Source organism: Quercus lobata, chromosome 3, assembly GCF_001633185.2.
Source record: "Quercus lobata isolate SW786 chromosome 3, ValleyOak3.0 Primary Assembly, whole genome shotgun sequence".
In the NCBI taxonomy this organism is placed as follows: domain Eukaryota; kingdom Viridiplantae; phylum Streptophyta; class Magnoliopsida; order Fagales; family Fagaceae; genus Quercus; species Quercus lobata.
Genome location: NC_044906.1, coordinates 42,294,569 through 42,313,354, shown reverse-complemented (window position 1 = coordinate 42,313,354; position 18,786 = coordinate 42,294,569). Strand labels below are relative to the sequence as shown.

Below are 18,786 nucleotides of genomic sequence, written 5' to 3'. Positions count from 1 at the left end.
TGCTGGCAGCAATTATGAGGAAACACCCCCACTTCCTAGCTGGATGTAAGTTAGGTGCCTTTTTGAGGAAATCTGGCCTTGAATTGCTTGTTGCAGTGCTGCTAGACATGTAGCGTACGAAGCTCGATCGTTCAAACTTACAGAGAGTACTTGAGTGGAAGAATGCTCTTAAAGATTTGTTATTCATGAAATTCGGCGTTCAATTCATCCTTGACAAGATTTAGGCTGCTGTTGAGGCTTGTATTACCCAAGATGATGAGTTCTCAAGGAAAATAGCTGATCTTGAGAGAGAAATAGCAGCAAAGAGAGCTGAGCTTGCACTTTTGCTGAGTCAGAAAGATGCATTGATGCAGTCATCGTCAGCTGGAGGTGCTTTCCCCTCAACGAAAACCTTTGGTGATGGCTTATTTGACTAGCTTTTTCATCATTATTAGTAGTTTTTTTTTATTTTGAACAGTTTGTTTTTGGAATATGATGTAATGAGACATGTAATGTATTTTGGATTTGTTTAACAATGTAGGCTGTGTTTTGTGCAGGGGTGCGCTAGCCATATAAACTTTGTGTAGTAACTCAATATGTTGCCAGATATGCAAGTTGTGTCTTTGTTTATGCACAAGTATATGAACTTATTTTGTGGAAAATACTTCATTTATCAAAGAATAGTATGTTCAAGCTAAAACATGGTCATGGAAGTCATATGCATAGCTTTGGAAAATACTTATTGTGTTCATGACCACTTTGGTTTAAAATGCCCAGCCGTTAGGGCTGTAATCTTACTCATAGTTTAGAGTAAGCATATTTATGTATGGAAAATAGTGTTAGAGTACTTGTAAGTATAAGAAATTCATGTTTGAGGCAAAAGGCAATGCTTAATTCTTTATTGGCATAGTAGAAGTAGCTTAAGGCCATACAAAAGAGAGTTACTTGGTACATACTTGAAAGTCGAATTAAGCATAGTACAACTTAAGCCATTTGCCATTGATAGGTTCCGTGAGACTTTCGCCCTCCACTGTAGCTAGATGATAATAATCGCTGGCACTTACTTCCCTTATAAGATAGGGCCCTTCCCAACTTGGGGCAAACTTAGAGGGTGCTGAGAGATTCCTCTTTATATGATCTGTTGCCTTCAAAACCATTTGTCCCTTGACAAAAACCCTAGATTTCATGGCCTTGTTGTAAGCATTGGCCATTTGCCACTGGTACCACTGGGTGCAGTCATAGGCAAGATTTCGCATCTCTTCCAAGGTTTCGGGGTCTATAGTTCTGATTTTTGCACAAGTGGCAGCATCTATGTCTGTTTCTTGTCCATGAACAACCCTTGGAGTGGGAACCAATAGCTTAATAGGAGATATAGCCTCAGTACCATATACAAGAGAGAATGGTGATAGTCTGGTGGCTGTCTTACTTGAGCTTCGGTATGCCCACAGGGTTTCCAACAAGTGTTCTATCCAGCCACTCTTATATTCATGCACCATCTTGCTGAGAATTCTTAATAGCACTTGATTGGTGGCTTCCGCTTGACAGTTGCCTTGTGGATAATAAGGAGTGGACTTACGGTGCTTGATGTGGCAATGGTCAAGTAATTTTCGGACATTCTTGTTGACAAAAGGAGTGCCATTATCAGTAACAATCTTGTGAGGGATGCCAAACCTGCAGATTATGTGTTCTCAAATGAAATTGGCAACAGCTGGGCCTGTAGCCTTCTTTAGGGAGATGGCTTCAACCCACTTTGTAAAGTATTCGGTGGCCACTAATATCCAAACATGGCCCTTGGATGGTGGATTGATTGGGCCTATTAGGTCAAGCCCCCAAGTATGAAACAGCCAAGGAGTCATCATGTTTTGAAGGTTGGTGGGGTGAGTATGTATGAGATTCCCATGGACTTGGCAAGTATGGCATGTTTTCACATATTCAACTGCATCTTCTTTCATTGTGGGCCAGAAATACCCGAGATTAAGTAGCTGCTGGAGAAGTCGTCTTTTGCCTTGATGGTCACCACACTCACCTGCATGCACCTCTTGCATAACTGATTGTGCTTCAGGGGTCCCTAGGCATCTCAAAGGCTCCCCATTGAACCCTTTCCTGAAAAGAATACCTCCTTCCACAAAATAGCAAGTGGTCAACTTTTTCAAGCGATAGGCCTCTTCATGATTGTTGGGCAAGATGCCCTTTATGAAATACTCAAGGAAGGGTATACGCCAATCGCTGGTGGTAAAGGCTGCACATGATTACATTGCTCTTAGACTGTGGCAGCTTGTTTGCCCATTTCTGGCTAGTAATAGCCTAACCACTAAAGGCGTCTGTAGAGACTGACAGAACCGCTGGGGCCACAAGATTTTTCATGAACTTCTTTTAATCACTTGGTGGACTCATCAGGGCTCAAGCATCTAGTTATAACTCCTCTAGGTAGCTTCTTGTATAATTTCCTTGCCATTAGAGCATAATCTTTCAGTATCTTTAAATGATCCTTCTCATCCGGTGATAATAGTACTTCTTTAATGGAAGACCACCAGTCTGTATGTCCCAGCGGTTGATCAGAGAGTTCTTCCTTCAGCATTTGTACCACTGGGATTGGCCGTTTTATAATAGTGACATCTGTAGTTGCGCCTTCAAACCTTATGGAGTGTTCAATATTGAATTCTTCAAAAGAGTCCTCCAACCTTTGAGCCATAGCTTTATATGGAGCTAAAGATGGTTCCCTAAGTGCAAAATCTCCTCTAGCTTGGAAAACAACCAGATTTGAGTCTCCAATTACTTGAAGACGTTTGATTCCCATTTCACGAGCTACTGCTAGGCCCGTGAGATATGCTTCATATTTAGCCATATTGTTAGTGCATGGAAAATCAAGCTTGAATGCCATACTCACTGTTTCTCCGGTGCTCTTGGATAAGACTATTCTAGCCCCTCCTTCAGAAGTAGTAGAGGATCCATCAAAATGTAAAGTCCAAGCTGCCCCAGCTATTTCCACCAGTGCAACTGCTGGCAGTTCTCTAGGTACATCATCAGTAATGTCCCAGCTATCTTCATTGAGAAAGTTTTCCAATAAATCAGCTATGGCTTGACCCTTTACAGCTGTTGGAGTGATTGCTATGATTTCAAACTCAGATAGTTGCAAGAGCCATTGTGCTAGCCTTTTGAAAAGAATCGGTTGCCTCAAGAGTGAGTGGATTGAATGAGATTTTGTTAAGAGCTGTACCGTGTAAGCTAGCAGATAATGGCACAGTCGCTGGGCAGCATATATTAGAGCAAGACAAGCCCTCTCAGCCCTTGGATAGTGGGTTTCTGCATCCTTTAACTTTCTGCTAACATAATAAACTAGTCGCTCAATCTCTTCTTGATCATCTTGGGCTATGAGTGCCCCTATTACTTCATTATTGGTAGCCAAATATAGCTTGAGTGATTTCCCTGGTATGGGCACACATACGGTTGGTAGTTTGGTCATGAGTTGCTGTAGCTGGAGAAATGCCTGCTGATATCTAGAATTCTAGCGGAAGGGTTTTCCCTTCTTCAACAGTGGTGCAAAGGCAACTGTGAGGGCAGCAAAACCTGAAATAAACCGCCGGATGTATGAAAGTTTACCAAGGAAACTTTTGAGTTGTGTAAGTGTTACAGGTGGCTTCGTTGTAGTAATGGCTTGCACTTTGTTAGGATCAACATTTATGCCTCTTTGATGGACAAGAAATCCTAGAAATTTCCCAGCCGTAACTCCAAAGGTACATTTGAGTGGATTCATCCGGAGCTTGTAGAGTCAACATCTTTCAAAGATCTTTCGTAAGATAGCAAGATGATCTCCTCTGGTTTTTGACTTCACAACAACGTCATCCACATAGTCCTTGATCTCTTTGTGCATCATGTCATGAAAGATTGCGGTCATAGCCCTTTGATATGTGGCACCGGCATTCTTGAGACCGAAGGGCATGACGGTGTAATAAAAGTTACTGATAGGAGTTCAGAAGGTTGTTTTGGCTGCAACTTTGGATGACATTCTGATTTGATTATAGCCACTGAAGCCATCCATGAATGAAAACATAGCATGCCCAGCAGCTGAATCAATGAGCATATCCATGTTGGGTAGTGGAAATTCATCCTTGGGGCATGCTTTATTGAGATTTTGAAAGTCAACACAGTATCATATTTGCCCATTCTTTTTCTTGATCGGCACAATATTTGAAAGTCACTTTGGGTGCATGATAGGCTTGATGAACCCAGCTGTGAGAAGCTTCTGGATTTCTTGAATGATTTGGGCTTCAACGTCAGGATGGAAGGTCCGCATGGGTTGTACCACTAGCTTTGCCCCTGGTTTCACGTTGAGAGCATGTGTTACTAGGTTAGGATCCAAACCGGGCATCTCATGTTATTCCCAAGCGAAGACATCAATGTACTCTTTTAATAGTGAAATAAGCTGAGCCTTTTCTAGCGGTGGTAAGGCTACATGTACTGAAGTTGGTCACTGGACATTAGGATCATCACTGAGATTAATGGTTTCCAGCTCCACATCAAGTGAGAAATTAGCTACAACTGGGGGCTCTTTAGATAGTTCTGCCAGACTGCTATGTAGATTTTCTTCTACCTCTGGGGTTTCTGTTTCTTGAGTAAAACAACAAGTTGGTGTAGTGCTTGCTTCATTCAGTCTGGGACCCTTCTATTTAAGACAACTAGGCCCCGCGTACTGTCATAAATGATACCCCAAACGACCATCCAGCAGCCGGATTTGTATACAACATGGCTGTGAGGCACTAAAGGTTTCCCCACGTTCTCTTTTCTTTTTCCTTTGATCAAGGAAAGACCTCATGTCTATTTCAAGATTATTCTCAATGTCTTGCCAACTGGGTAAAGGAACCCCAACAGGCCTTGAAGTAGAATCTTCCCCACTCGGGGTGAGCTCATCATAGAAAGTGGCTTCAAAGTAGTGTGCTTCGGATAGATCAAATGGTGTAGGATTAGCAGGGATGCATATGGGCTTACCATTAAATCTCCCCTTGACACATTGGTGGTAAGTAGATGGCATAAGCTTGTGTTTGTGGAGCCATGGCCTCCCAAGTAGAGCATGATAAGAAACAGGTGAGTCGATAACATGAAATCTGGTGTGAGCGACAATGGGCCCCACTTTAAGAGTTAGCTGTATACTCCTAATAGTACATTCATGAATTCCAGCAAAACCAAAAACCTCAATGGGAGCCCCAGCTATTCTACTGAGTGGGATCCCAGCTGCTTTGAATGTGCTAGCTGGAATAAGATTAAGTGACGCACCAGTGTTGACCTGTACTCTTCTTATGTGAACATCATTAATCTGTGCAGTAATATATAATGGTTTACTATGATTAGGGTGTTGTACCTCCATATCCTCGTCGGTGAAGGTGATGACATTAGTAGTCTCTAGGAAGTCACGGCTAGCATGAGCTTCAGCTGTGAGATAGTGTGTTCCAGAGCTGGCAGCGATGGATACAAGAGCTTCGGTTGCTAATCTTCTTGACTCCTTATTGAGCCCTAATTGATTGAACAAAGTCCGAAAGGTAGGGCTTCTTTGAAGAGCAGAGATAGCTGCTAGAGGTATGCTTGTACCACTGGCAGTTTCATTCTCATAAGCCCCATTATGAAAAAGTATGGCAGTTGTAGCTTTCCCTTTGTGATGCTAAGGCAGTGGATTCTGCTAGACCTCTTGTTCACGAATGAGGTTCAAAGTGCCATCTGAAATCTTCTTGTGAAATGTTCTCTAGATTGTTCTACAATCTCTAGTTCCATGACCCACATATCGATGATACCGATAATAAAGGGGTTTTCATATGTCTTCCTGAGTAGGCTCATGGATAGGCTTGAGGGGCCTAAGCACTCCATCAACTATCCATTTGTCAATGACGGCATTCATTTCTTCATCGGTGCATGGTATGGGAGGATACTCTTCCTCCTCTTCCCTTTTCCTCTTCTCCCCAACTATTGGCTCATTGGTGGAGACTGCAAGAGCTTGAGGAAAATTTTTCTTTTCTGGCTTGGGCCTTCCAGCTGTGAAAGGTTTTACTGACATAGCTATCTTACGAGCTTTCTAGAGTAGCTGGGCAAACTAAACAATATCAAGATTCTCTAAATGAGCTTGGTACTCATGAGACATGTTGTCAATGCAAATCTCAACCAGCTCCTGCTCCTTGAACTGCCTATAACAATCAAGAGCAGCATCTCGGAACCTCCGGATGAATTCAAGGAGTCCTTCGGAGGACTTTTGCTTAGTATTGTGAAGAGTGAGAATGGTAACCTTTTCCTCCCCATGAAAATAATTTGAACAGAAACTTTCAACCATGTCATCCCATGTGGCAATGGAACCTGGCTATAGTGTGGAGTGCCATGTGTAAGCACGATCGGCAAGAGATTTTGAGAATTTCCTTAAGCAAAGATCACCATTTCCAGCAAAAGGTCCCATAGAATCTAGGAACTTGTTGACATGCTCAATCACATTTCCTTTCCTCCCATTGTAAAGAGAGAAGGTGGGAGTTTCATATTTCTCTGAGTATGACTTGCTTAGTAACTCAGCTGGGTAAGGAGGCCTATGAACAAAGTGCCTTGGTTCCTTTGGCTGGCTAAGCCTTTCCTTTTCCAACAAAGTGGTAAGATTAGATAATGTAACAAATTGAGGAAGAGAGGCATTTTGCGCACCAGACTGAGGATTCCCAGTGGCTGATCCCCTCTCCTACTGTGTTCTAGGATCTGGTCCTTCATGTAACGACTGAGGCGTTGGCCTTTGAGTCTCTCTCAAGACCTTTAAAGATTCAGCAAATTCGAATTGAGCTTGCTGCATTCCTTGTATTGTTTCCAAGAGGAAAGAGAATCGGCGATCAAAATCATCTTGGTTGACCTCATGTTGGTCAGCTTGTTCTCCTTGTGGAGCTTGACTGTGATGGCTTTGTGCCAGTGGGAGACTGGTGTTCTTAGTCCCCTCTTGCCAGCTGTTCGGCAACCTAGGAGGCATGGTGAACTCTTAGCTTCAGTAGACTCCCCAGTGGAGTTGCCAAAATGTCAGGGGTGAAAAATTTTCCTTCTTGACGAATAAGATTTAAGTTAGGTTGGAGGGTCTAAACCAAAACTCGACGATGGGCTTAATGCACGACCCAAAGGCTACTGGTGAAGATTCAATAAGTCCACTATATTTTATGCCTTGGTCTTAGATTAGAACTGTCAAGAGTGACCCAGGAACAATCCCTACATTGAACACATCAGCATGGTTGAAAAACATACTATAAGAAATAACCCAATAGTAAAGTATTTATGCAGGAAACAGCCCAGCGGTAAAAATGTTTCTATAGAAAAAGGTCAAGTTGTTAAGGTACTCTTGTAGAAAATAGCCCAGCGGTAAAGTAAAATGAAATTAGTTACTTTACAGACTAAGGGAAACATCTATGTTTTCAGACTCACCATCCGTTAGCTCTGGTGAGAAATCTTTTACTACAACAATATGAGGGAAAAACTTTATAGTGACAGTCACATCATAACCATTGATAGTAAATGAGTAGATAAACATCATAGGTTCCATAATAACAAATAATGGAGAAGACTTAGTGTGAGATGAAGGGAGAGAGAGAGATCTTAGCTAGCACAGCAAGATCATTATGGTGCCATGGCATGCTTATGAATATAATATATGTAGTGAGTAGAGAGAATCATTTGTGAGTAGTATGAGTAATGAGTGAGAGTGTATAGTAGTACTGCTATAATATTCTGCTGGGGCAAGTAAGTGTTTATGAGTAGAGCTATGAGAAACTATTTGTGAGTTAGGAGCTGGGAGACTTAGTTTCTATGCTTGAAACTAAGAACTTAGAGGCTTTTTTAGAGCTTAGAGAAAGCTTAAACAGAGAGGTTAAGGCAAAAACTTTTCTGATGTAAGCCTTAGTGTGTTGTTGGTTGTTGAAGCATTAATGGAGAGCTGCATTTATATTATGGTTTTCATGAGGTGATTAGCAAATAATCTTTGCTGAATCTACCTCAATCTCCAAAAAATCCTTAAAGAATCGTTCTTAAGATTTTTAGCTAAGAGTCGTAAGCTTCACTTTAGGAGGTTCTTGCTGTTTTGGGTAACAATCAGCTACGTTTCTGGCTTTAGCATTAAATGCTGATTAGCCTTGGCTGATGGATTAGAGTATGCTTTAGGCTAATGATCTTGGATATGCTGCAACTAAAATCAAAGTTCCCTAGGGCAGATTGGACCACCCCAAGCCAGGTGTCAACCTTGGAGCCCTTGCTGAGAACTCTGCTGGGATCCCCATTGGTGCCCTCCAAACCACATTTCCCTAAGTTTCCCCATTTTGGGTTCATGTGCTTGGTTCATGAACCAGAAAATACATATTTTTAGTATGAAAATGAGCTGATTTTGTATCGTTTTAGGAGCTTCACTGGTCTGGTTATGGCAGCTTTGCTTTCTTGACTGAATGAGCTGAAGGAGAAAGAAGTAACAATTGGCTGAAGCTTTCCCAGCTTTCCCAGCTTTTTGTTACATCACTTTCAGCTTTATGTTACTTGAGAGATGATGGGATTTCAGCTTGTGGAGGAAGGATTCATCCCCTAGTGGACACATGTCTGTTTTCTGACTGATTAGACACGTTGGGACCTGATGGGAAGGGGCTCCAGCTGTTTATTTGTTGCTAAGATTTGGCTGACCAGTTCACGTGTTCTTCAATTGCTAAGATTTGTTTATGGGCTGGTCTGACCCAGCTGGGCTTTGTTGATAAGCTTGCTTGGTCTTTGTTAACCCTACAAAATGAGTAGTTTTGCCATGGGTGATATTCATGGGCTTTATAGTTTGATTATGGAAATAATAGACATAGTTCCCATAAAATTTTGTCAAAGAGATATTCTTTTAAGAAATGAATAATTTGTATTTCCCATGAGTTGGGGATTTAACAAATGTTGAAATAATATTTGAATTCAGTAAATATGTGCGAAAATAGCATTTGGGCTTCATGAAATAGATGCCAAAAGATTATTTGGGCTTTGCAAAAATAAGTGCCAAACTAACATTTGGGCTTTGAGTATAAAGTCATTGTTTTTGCCAAAATGTCATTTTGGGCTTTGTAAGATAATTGCTAGAATGGTTTTAGGTTTTGTAAAATGGATGCCAAATTAGCATTTGGGCTTTTATAAAAATAGTGTAAGATAATTGCCAAATTATTTGGGCTTTATGAAAGAATTGCCAAGATAATATTTAGGCTTTATAAAATAGTGCCAAATTAGTATTTGGGCTTTGTAAAATAGTGCCAAATTAGAATTTGGGCTTTGTGAAAATAGATGCCAAATAGGAATTTGGGCTTTGTTAAAATAGATGCCAAATGAGAATTTGGGCTTTGTAAAAATGATTTTGAGATTTTGTAAAGTATTTCCGTGTAGCAACGGGCTTTGTAAATAGTGTCACATCATAGCGGTTTTTGTAAATAGTGCTGCATCGTAGCAGACTTTGAATTTGCCACATCGTAGTGGAACTTTTGGAATTAGCCACATCGTAGAGGAACTTTGGAATTAGCCACATCGTAGTGGGACTTTTGGAATTAGCCACGTCGTAGTGGGACTTTTGTAATTAGCCACATCGTAGTGGGATATTTGGAATTAGCCATATTGTAGTGGGACTTTGGAATTAGCCACGTCGTAGTGGTGGGACTTTTGGAATTTAGGCTTTCTTTGAGTTTTGCCCACAAGCCAAATGATGTTGGGCTTTGTGTGGGGATAGTGTAATTTGCGGCCCAATTTTGGTAGTGATGTGATGAGCATATTTTATGGAGAATTTCAGTTGGATGATATGTGGGATATAATAGGTAATATTTGTGAGAGGGCCCATGGCAATTTATGGGCTTGGGTACGGAGTATTTTGGGAAGGCCCAATAATACGGAGAATATTTGGGTAATATATATGGGAAATATTTATGTGGGTTTTAAATAATGTGTGGGCTCATGTGGGTATTTTGTGAGTGAGCCAATAAAATCAAGGCTCAAAAATTTGTACCTCAACAGTACTATGATGACCCTTACATTGTGGGTCAACCACTTTAACTTATTTGAATCTTAAAGAAAGAAGTTTCTTGGAAATTTTCTACATCACCGATTAAACATCACACCATGTCAAATTTCTCATAAAGAATGTTTTTGATCCTCAAAATCTGTGTCTCATTCTATCATTTCTAAATTTTAGATTTGATTTAATCTCTCTCTGATTCGATGTGATTTCAAAAACACGAAATTTAGGTTGGGGATCCAATTGTTTTTCTCTAATTTATCTTCAGTTTTTCTCTAATTTTTTTTTTTTTTTTGGTATGCAAATATATATTGTGGTTTAAACCCATACATGCCCAAGAAATCAACGTCAAGAAACAAATTTGGGCTCGGTGATTTGATACTCCTAAAACTCAAGAGAGAATCATGTGAAAGAGAGAAGAAACGAGATCTAGGAAGACACTAAGATCTAAAACTAAATCCATATGGTGGTTTTGGAATTGATTCGGATTTGTGAAATCTGAAAGTGGCACAGAATTGCGAGATCTATGAAGTAGTGATTTGGGTTTTGTTCTTGTTTTGCTTGTTTTATTTTTATTTTTATTTTATTTTTCCAAAGAAACTAGGGAAATATATTAACAAATAAACAAAAAGGAGCAAGATTTAGGTACAGTATTTAGGTGCTATTACTTAGGATCCCCTCTTAAGATTTTTCCATATGGCTTTTTTCTCATGGCATGCTCTTTCTATTTGTGGGTACCTTGTTTTTGTGTCCTGCAAAGCTCTGCTCATGTAATAGATGGGTTGTTCATTTCCCTTGTCATCTTCTTGGGCCAACAATGCTCTGATTGCCTAGGAACTAGATGCCAGGTATGTACAATAATAGTGGTTTGCCATGGAGTAGTGCCTGTAAAGTAGGCAAATGCCTTATGATCTAATGAAGTTCTTGAAAGGAATTTTGTTGCTCAGCTCCCCATATGAAAACATTCCTATTTTTCAATAGTTTGGATAGTCCACTAGTGATCGAGGCCAGTCCTAGTATGAACCTTCTTATATAGGAAACCCTTCCTAAGAAGCTCTTGAGTTCCTTGATCATAGTAGGTCTCTTCATGGTTGCTATGACTATTGCTTTAGCTGGATCCACACTTATCCCTTTGTCATGTACCAAAATACCAAGAAATTTTCTTGTGGACACCCCAAAGGCACATTTCAAGGGATTCATCCGTAGTTTGTACATCCTACATCGCTCAAAGAATCGTTCGAGGATCTTGAAGTGTCCTTCCTGCTCTTTGACTTTACCACAATATCATCTACATGTTCTTCCATCTATTGATGCATCATATCATGAAAGATGGTTGTCATGGTGTGCTGGTATGTGGTCCCTGAATTCTTGAGGCCAAATGACATTACTGTATAGTAAAAATTTCCCATTTGGGTCCTGAAAGAAGTTGTTGTTGTTGTTTTTTTTTTTTTTTTGGTCCTTGGTTGCCATATAGATTTGATTGTATCCATTGTACCCATCCATGAAAGAAAACACGGAGTTCCCTACAGCTGAATCTATGAAGAGATCAATGTTAGGCAAAGGAAATTTATCCTTTGGACATGCCTTATTTAAATTGCAAAAGTCCACATAACATCTAATCTACCTGCTTTTATTTTTCATAGGAACTATATTAGAAAGCCATTGGGGATGCTGAATAGATCTGATGAACGTTGCTGCTAATAGCTTTTTAACTTCCTAGGTAATTTGAGCCTCCACTTTAGTATGAAAGACTCTGGCTGGTTGAATCACGGCTTGGTTCTTAGATTGACATTGAAAGAGTGAACCACTAGTCTAGGATAAAGCCTAGGCATTTCCTCATAGGTCCATGCAAATACATCTTCATACTTCTTCAATAGTTCCACTAGTTGTTCTTTTTCTTGTACTGGCAATTGACTATTGATGAGGACAGGTTTCAGGTTCCCTAGTTCAACCTCCAGGTTTACCTCTTCTAGTTCTTCCTTTGGCATGATTTGTGTATCCTTTTCCATATCCTTGTGTTCCTCAGAGATCTCTTCTTGGACTATCATGTAAGATGGTGGTCCGAGACCCTCTTGTAGGCTACATTCAGGTCCCACGTTCCTTCATAAGTGATATATTGTCATTTCTCCAGGTTTTTGAACGATCACACATTGTCAAGAGTTAGATGAAATTGCTTCCTCTTTCTTTTTCCTTTTCCTATCAAGGAGGTTTCTCAGGTCATGATTGTTACTTTCCTAATCTTTCTCCTCTAGGATGGGAGCCCCTAAGGCCCTAGAGATGGGACATTCTTTAGTTGGAGCCAACTCATCATAGAACATACAAAGTTCACTTCGTTTTGGTTGAAGTGACTAGGATTGGCAGCAATTCTTATGGGCTTTTTGTTCAATCTCCCTTTTACACACTAATGGTACGTTGAGGGGATTAAACAGTGCTTATGGAGCCATAGTCACCCTAATAGGACATGGTAAGAAACCTCAAAATTAATTACATGAAACTGAGTTAAAGCTACTATGGGACCTACCTTTAGGGCTAGTTGTATAAGTCCCTTGGTGGACTGTGTAGCTTCTTCAAACCCCGTAATTTCCATGGGCGTCCCCAAAATCCTCATGTTAGCCATTCCCACAGCCTTAAAAGTACTCAAGGTGTAAGGTTGAATTTAATCAACCATCTTGTTGGTTTTATTCCGTGCCAAATTTGCTTGTATTTCAGCAATTAGTAACCCTGTATTTAGGTGGGATTCTTATAAGGGTAGTGAGTGAGATAGTGTGAAGAAATGCTCAAGAGTGTGCAAGAAAAACAGGGACTCGCGACTGGATCTCGCGGGTGACTAACAGCTGCAAGCCGCTAGAAGTTGTAGCATCATGCTAGCTGGAGCGCTATAGGACAAAATAGGACAACTGGCCATTCAGTTACCTCGCGGCCAGAACTCGCGAGCCAGCCCTATTTTGAAAAACCTGACTTTTCACATTCCATTCTCACCCTAGTATAAATACTCCTTATACCCATGAAAGAATGAGAGCTTCCCGAGAAAATTTTAAGAGAGAAACCCTAGAGAAAAACAAGATTGATTCATCCACAATCTTCACATAAGCGACTCTTCAAATTCCTCTACTCTCTTCCTCTCCATTGTTAAATCCTTGAGAGGCTTTTTACCAAAACCTTTTCTCACCATATCCATTATTGTGAGAGGGCTGTTTGGTGTTTTGGGAAGCAGTTAGGAAGGAACCAATTTCACATTGGTTGATGCTATGGTCAAGTAGCAGAATCCGGGAAGCTAGAAAAGAAATAGGTTCAACGCAACCTCGTTAGAGCAAAAAGTTTGGAGGGCTTAGGTACACTGGGTAGATTAGGCTTGGAGGGTCTATTGCTGTTCGTATATCCCAACTACATTTTCTAGTGGATTAGTTACCGCTTGGAGGGCGGCGGAGAGGTTTTACGCCGAGAGCTTCGGTTTCCTCTTTGATAACACATTGTTGTGTTGTCCTTGTGTTTGCATCTCTCTTCCCTTAATCTTTGCCTTTTATTTTCTACTGTGGATGTGATTTTAATTGGCTTAGATTGTTTATCAATTATGTTTATAGCTTGTGTTCATTTTCCGCACACTTATTGTTTGTCATAAAGCTTGAATTGGTATTTTTGTTATTGGGGGTCTAAACATTCAAGGGTGTTTTATACACTATTTGAACTTTCACAAGGCAATGAGATTGAGTGAAGCTCCTATGTCTACCAATGCCTTTTTGATTTGGACAACATTTATGGTGGTTATTAGATCGAGTGGCCTTTAATGATCTCGGTACTTAACTTTCATATCTTCATCTGTGAATGTTATTGCGTTGGTGGTTTCTAGGAAGGCTCTGCCTGCATGAGTTTCTGCTGCGAAGCACTCCACTCTTGCATTTGCTACTATGTTTATGAGGGATTCTATGGTAAGTCTCCTTGTTTCTGGCCTAAATCCCAGCTAATTGAATAAAAGACCTAAACTTTGGGTTCCTTTGTAAAGTTCTCACAATATTTGGGTGGAAGGATTCGCCTACATCTTCTCCTTCTATGTCTATTGGATTTCCATGAATTACAATAACCACTACCTCCTTTTCCTTTGTGGTTGGGCAGAGGATTCCTCTGCACTTCAAGCTCTCGTTCAGTAAGCTCTAAGGTCCCTTCTCGTAGCTACTTATGAAAGAGCTTTTAAAGGGTCCAGTAATTTTTAGTAGCATGTCGAACATATAGTTGTGGAACATGAGGAATAATGGGTTTTTTTTCTTTCTTGTTCTATTGGTGGTTTGGCTACTTTATATGTCTTGAAGATCCCATCCTCTATCCACTTATTTAGAACATGATTTAGCTCCTCTGCCATGCATGGTATCACTAGAGGTTCCTCGAATGTTTTTGCCTCAGGCCTTTTCCTTTTCTGTCCCATTGAAGCCGCCATGGCTTGAGGACCTAGTACCCTTCTTGTCTTTATGGTTAAGGCTGTTCTCCTGGTCCACTACAGTAGGTAAGTAAACTGAGCTGTGCTTAGGTTTTCCAAATTGAGTCTGTAGTCATACAACATGTTGGATATATAGGTCTATACCAATTCTTTTTCTTTATGGCCACTATAACAATCCAAGGACACGTCCTCGAATCTTTTGATAAACTGCACGAGGTCCTTTCCGGCCCTTGGCTTTATTGCTTGAAGATTGGCAAATGTTACTTTGTCTTATCTTGAGTAATACTTGGCACAAAATTTTTCTATCATATCATCCCAATTTCTGATGGATCTCAAAGTGGTGTGCCAGGTATATGACTGATCTATCAAGGACTTGGCAAACTTCCTCAACCACAATTCCTTGTCCCTTGCATGGGGACCCATGGTGTCAATGAACCTACTTATATGTTCCATAGAACTTATCCTTTTTCCATCGTATAGGTTGAACTTTGGGGATTCAGAATCCTTAGGGTAAGGCTTGTTGAGGAGCTCTGCTGGAAAAGGAGGGTCCCTAAAGAACTACTTGGGGATCTTTAGGTTCCTCTCCCTTTCTTGTTCGAGAAGGGCATTAACGTTTACCAAAGTGAGATATTGAGGATTAGTTCCCTTTCCCATTGCAAATCCCCCATCTGGTTGGGGTCTTTCTTCTTTAGCCACTAGGGGAATGTTGTCCCTAACTCCCTGAGTCCTTCCTTCTTTGAGGAGACAGACCTCTTGTTGTAGGTCCTTCATCATTTCCACCATCTAGGTCATTGGATCAGGTTCCACCACCCTCTCGTTCCTTTGTCGAGAGGAAACTTCATTTTCTCTTACGGGCTTTGATGCCGCAGGTGGCAAGTTAGTGCCTTTGCCGTTTCTTAGTCTTGGAGTCGTGTTTGTGAAGGGACTGCTTCTTCTCTCTCATTTTTCCCAATCCCCAATAGAGTCACCAATAAATGTGAGTCCCTTTTTTGACAGTTCCTAGGGCCCGTACTAATGTGGGACTTTGGGTCACTGAAAAAGGGGTTGGATAGATGTTGGGTGAACTAGGTTGGCTTACCGTGGCCTATTTGGACTGTTATATGAAACAATATATATATATATATATATATATATATATTGGCTGAGTAAAAGGAAGAAACAACAAGTACACAGCATAAAAATGAGCAATGATGATTATGAATGCTTCAAGAAAGTTATATTTGATTAAGTCAAGTGTTAGAGTACATTTGGTCCCACCTTGTGAGGATACTCCACAAGGTCTAATAAGCTTCAAAGATCACAGACTTGGCTAATCCCCTTTGGGTTCCTAGTACTTATGAAATTTGAGTCCTTTGAATCTGAGTGGCTTATTGAATATTTTGCTACAGGACCTTTTACAATGCCTCTCTTCGCTCAATGGACTTGACTTAAAGCTTAAAACTCTCTTCTTGTATATATTTTGGTCTCTTGTGTGCAATGATGTCTGCCCTTTAATGTCTCCCTTGCTCCTTTTTTTATACTGTTCTTTGAAGACCTCAAATTAAATTTTTATCCCTTGCTTCTCTTAGTAACAAGGCTGAGTTCCTTTGTTTGGAACCTTGGTGGCTGTTCCTTTTCTCATCTTCTCTCATTTTATACTTATGGGAACTCACTCCCTGAAAGTGTATTAGTGGATTTTCTACTTATAAAAGTTTCATTTTGGACAAATCAGATCCTCCTCTAAGGTTAACATTCCATGGTCTTCTTCCAAGGCTTAAAAAGGACATTTCGAAGGTCCTAGATCCTTGATGCTAACTCCTCTTGGCTTGGTCTTTTCCCAAAAATGACATAGATTTCTCATTTCAATGGATGAGCTTGAAAAGCCTCTGACCATCCTTCCTCTTACTGCATGTCCTTTGCCTTACCCGAGGTTCCATGGTTCCTTTGCCAGGATCTGATCTTGAGGCCATCAATTGTCCCTTTCAATTCTCTCTACCTCCTCTTACTCCTCCTTTTTACTTCTTTTTTCACCTTCCTTCTTTTTGGGCCTTTTGGCCTCCTTGGTCCTTCATAACTTCACAAGCTGGCCTTTCTTTTTGTTAAGGCCCACGATTCTTCCTTGCCTTCATAAACTGGACTTCCTTATCATAGTTTGTACCTCAACAAATGTTATCAGTATCCTATGAAAGCAATTATTTATTTGTTTTAGAAACCCAAATTCGAATGGTCATCACTTATCTATGCTTAAACCAATGGCACAAAAACTTGAATATCATCTTTTCTTAGGCTACATGGTTCCATTCTCACAAAACAAACAATAAACTTCTAACCTCAAAGGAGCAATAAGCCAAACAATTGAATCAATTAAATGATCATCTAAGAACTCATGGTGTTGTCCAAGAATCCCCAAACTAATGAGAGATCTGGTAATCCAAAATCGCTAGCAATAAAAAAAATTCCCAATTCGGTTACACTTTTTTCCCCTAAAAATTCCCTTCATAGTGATTAGATTTGATAGAAAAGGTTTCTTTTTTTTTTTTTTTTTTTTTTTTTTTTTTTTTTTTTTTTTTTTTTTTTTAACCTTAAGAGAATTCTTCTTCTCTTTGAAATCCTTGAGAATTGTCCTCTCTTGAATTGTCCATAAAGGTTTTTATTTTTTATTTTTTTTATTACCTTAAGAGAATTCTTCTTCTCTTTGAAATCCTTGAGAATTGTCCTCACTTGAATTGTCCATAAAGTTTATGCTAAATTGATAATTTTAAATACAACTAGGGTAATTATCTACTTTTTCTAAAGTCCATAAAAATATGAAATTTAAGTTATTGACCCCTAGGAACAAAATTACCTAACTTAATAAGTTATTTTAAAATTTTTAAAAATTATTTTTTCCTAGTTCTATAGGTAGGTTTGTTAAAAGAAAAAAACTAATAATAGCATTAGCTATATATGTTGTGACAAAATTATGATGATTGGCAAATAGTAGATTTATGATAAAAATGTTGGGATGGGTAGACACAATGGCAGGTGGTAATGGTAGTGGCTCTCAGAGAGAGAGAGAGAGAGAGAGAGAGAGAGAGAGAGAGAGAGAGAGAGAGAGAGAGAGAGAGAGAGAGAGAGAGAGAGAGAGAGAGAGAGATCTAAAAATTAATTTATATGGTCAAACCGGTTGGATTTGTAGGGAAAATAAAATTCATATGCACAATATCCATTTAAAAATCCATTTTTATTTAAAAAAAAATAAAATTGAGTAAACAAGTTACCAACCAGATAAATGATGAAACTAAGAAGAACCTAAAAGTTGATTTATATGGTCAAACCGGTTGGATTTGTAGGGGGGAAAAAAATTCATACACAATGTCCATTTAAAAATCCATTTTTATTTTTTAAAAAATGAGTAAACAAGTTGCCAACCAGATAAATAATGAAACAACCCATTTGGCTGTATACTAGGTCAGGCTTATTAGGGGTATTGAGCTTTTAATTTGCTTAGCCCTAATTTGGGAGAGGGTAATATATGCAACGGCTAAATGTGTAACCCTCCTCACATTGGAACTACTTATGTGCGAAGGGTTACATATATCACTGTTACATAAAATGAAAATTCTTAATTAGAGCACCACAGGGCCACTTATAGTTCCGCATACCTCTTTCTATGAAGATTTTATTGAATAATACATGAAATGTGACTTTGAGAGAGAGAGAGAGAGAGTGTTGGCATATGCGGAACTTTTACTAAAAAATAGCAATGGATTACAAGGCTTTTTTTATTTTGTGATGCAGAGCTGCTGCTCCTGCACAATGCTAGGCAAATTTTTCTGATCTGCATAAACCAGTACAATAGCACTTATTTATACTTGAAAGAGCCTTCTAGACTTCTAGATACAAGTAACTGACCCTTAGGAACACAGAACACCAACAGACCTGAAATACTAACAGCCATCATCTAGAAATTTCTTTATTAAAATTACAAATTAATTCTAACACCCCCTCTTAATTTGTAATCTTTAATTGCTTCTTGAACCACTCCATTCTGTCAACTGTAGCTGCTTTGGTGAGAACATCTGCTGGCTGATCATTGGTACTGACAAATTGCAGTTGGATTTCACCTTCACCAACCAAGTCTCGAATAAAATGGTGCCTAAGCTCAATGTGCTTAGTCCTTGCATGAAAAACAGGGTTCTTAGTCATTGCAATAGCTGACATATTGTCACAGCAAATAACAATAGGTTCTTCAATTTTTTGTTGCAAATCTGAAAGTAATCTCCTTAGCCAAATAGCTTCACATGCTGCATCAGTTGCTGCAATATATTCAACTTCTGCTGAAGATAAGGCAACTGTCTTTTGCTTCTTTGAACTCCAAGCAATCACATTTGATCCCAAGCAAAAGATGTAG

The 18,786-nt window shown here is 39.6% G+C and overlaps 1 protein-coding gene across 1 annotated transcript; it reads right to left on the bottom strand.

Annotated features, from left to right (window-relative positions):
• Positions 1-947: 947 nt before the first annotated feature.
• LOC115980912 lies at positions 948-3,442 on the bottom strand. Its single transcript, XM_031103108.1, has 2 exons — positions 2,361-3,442; positions 948-1,650 (listed from the first exon to the last, which is right to left on the bottom strand). The coding sequence occupies exons 1-2, from the start codon at positions 3,440-3,442 to the stop codon at positions 948-950; spliced, it is 1,785 nt and encodes a 594-aa protein (XP_030958968.1).
• Positions 3,443-18,786: the final 15,344 nt, after the last annotated feature.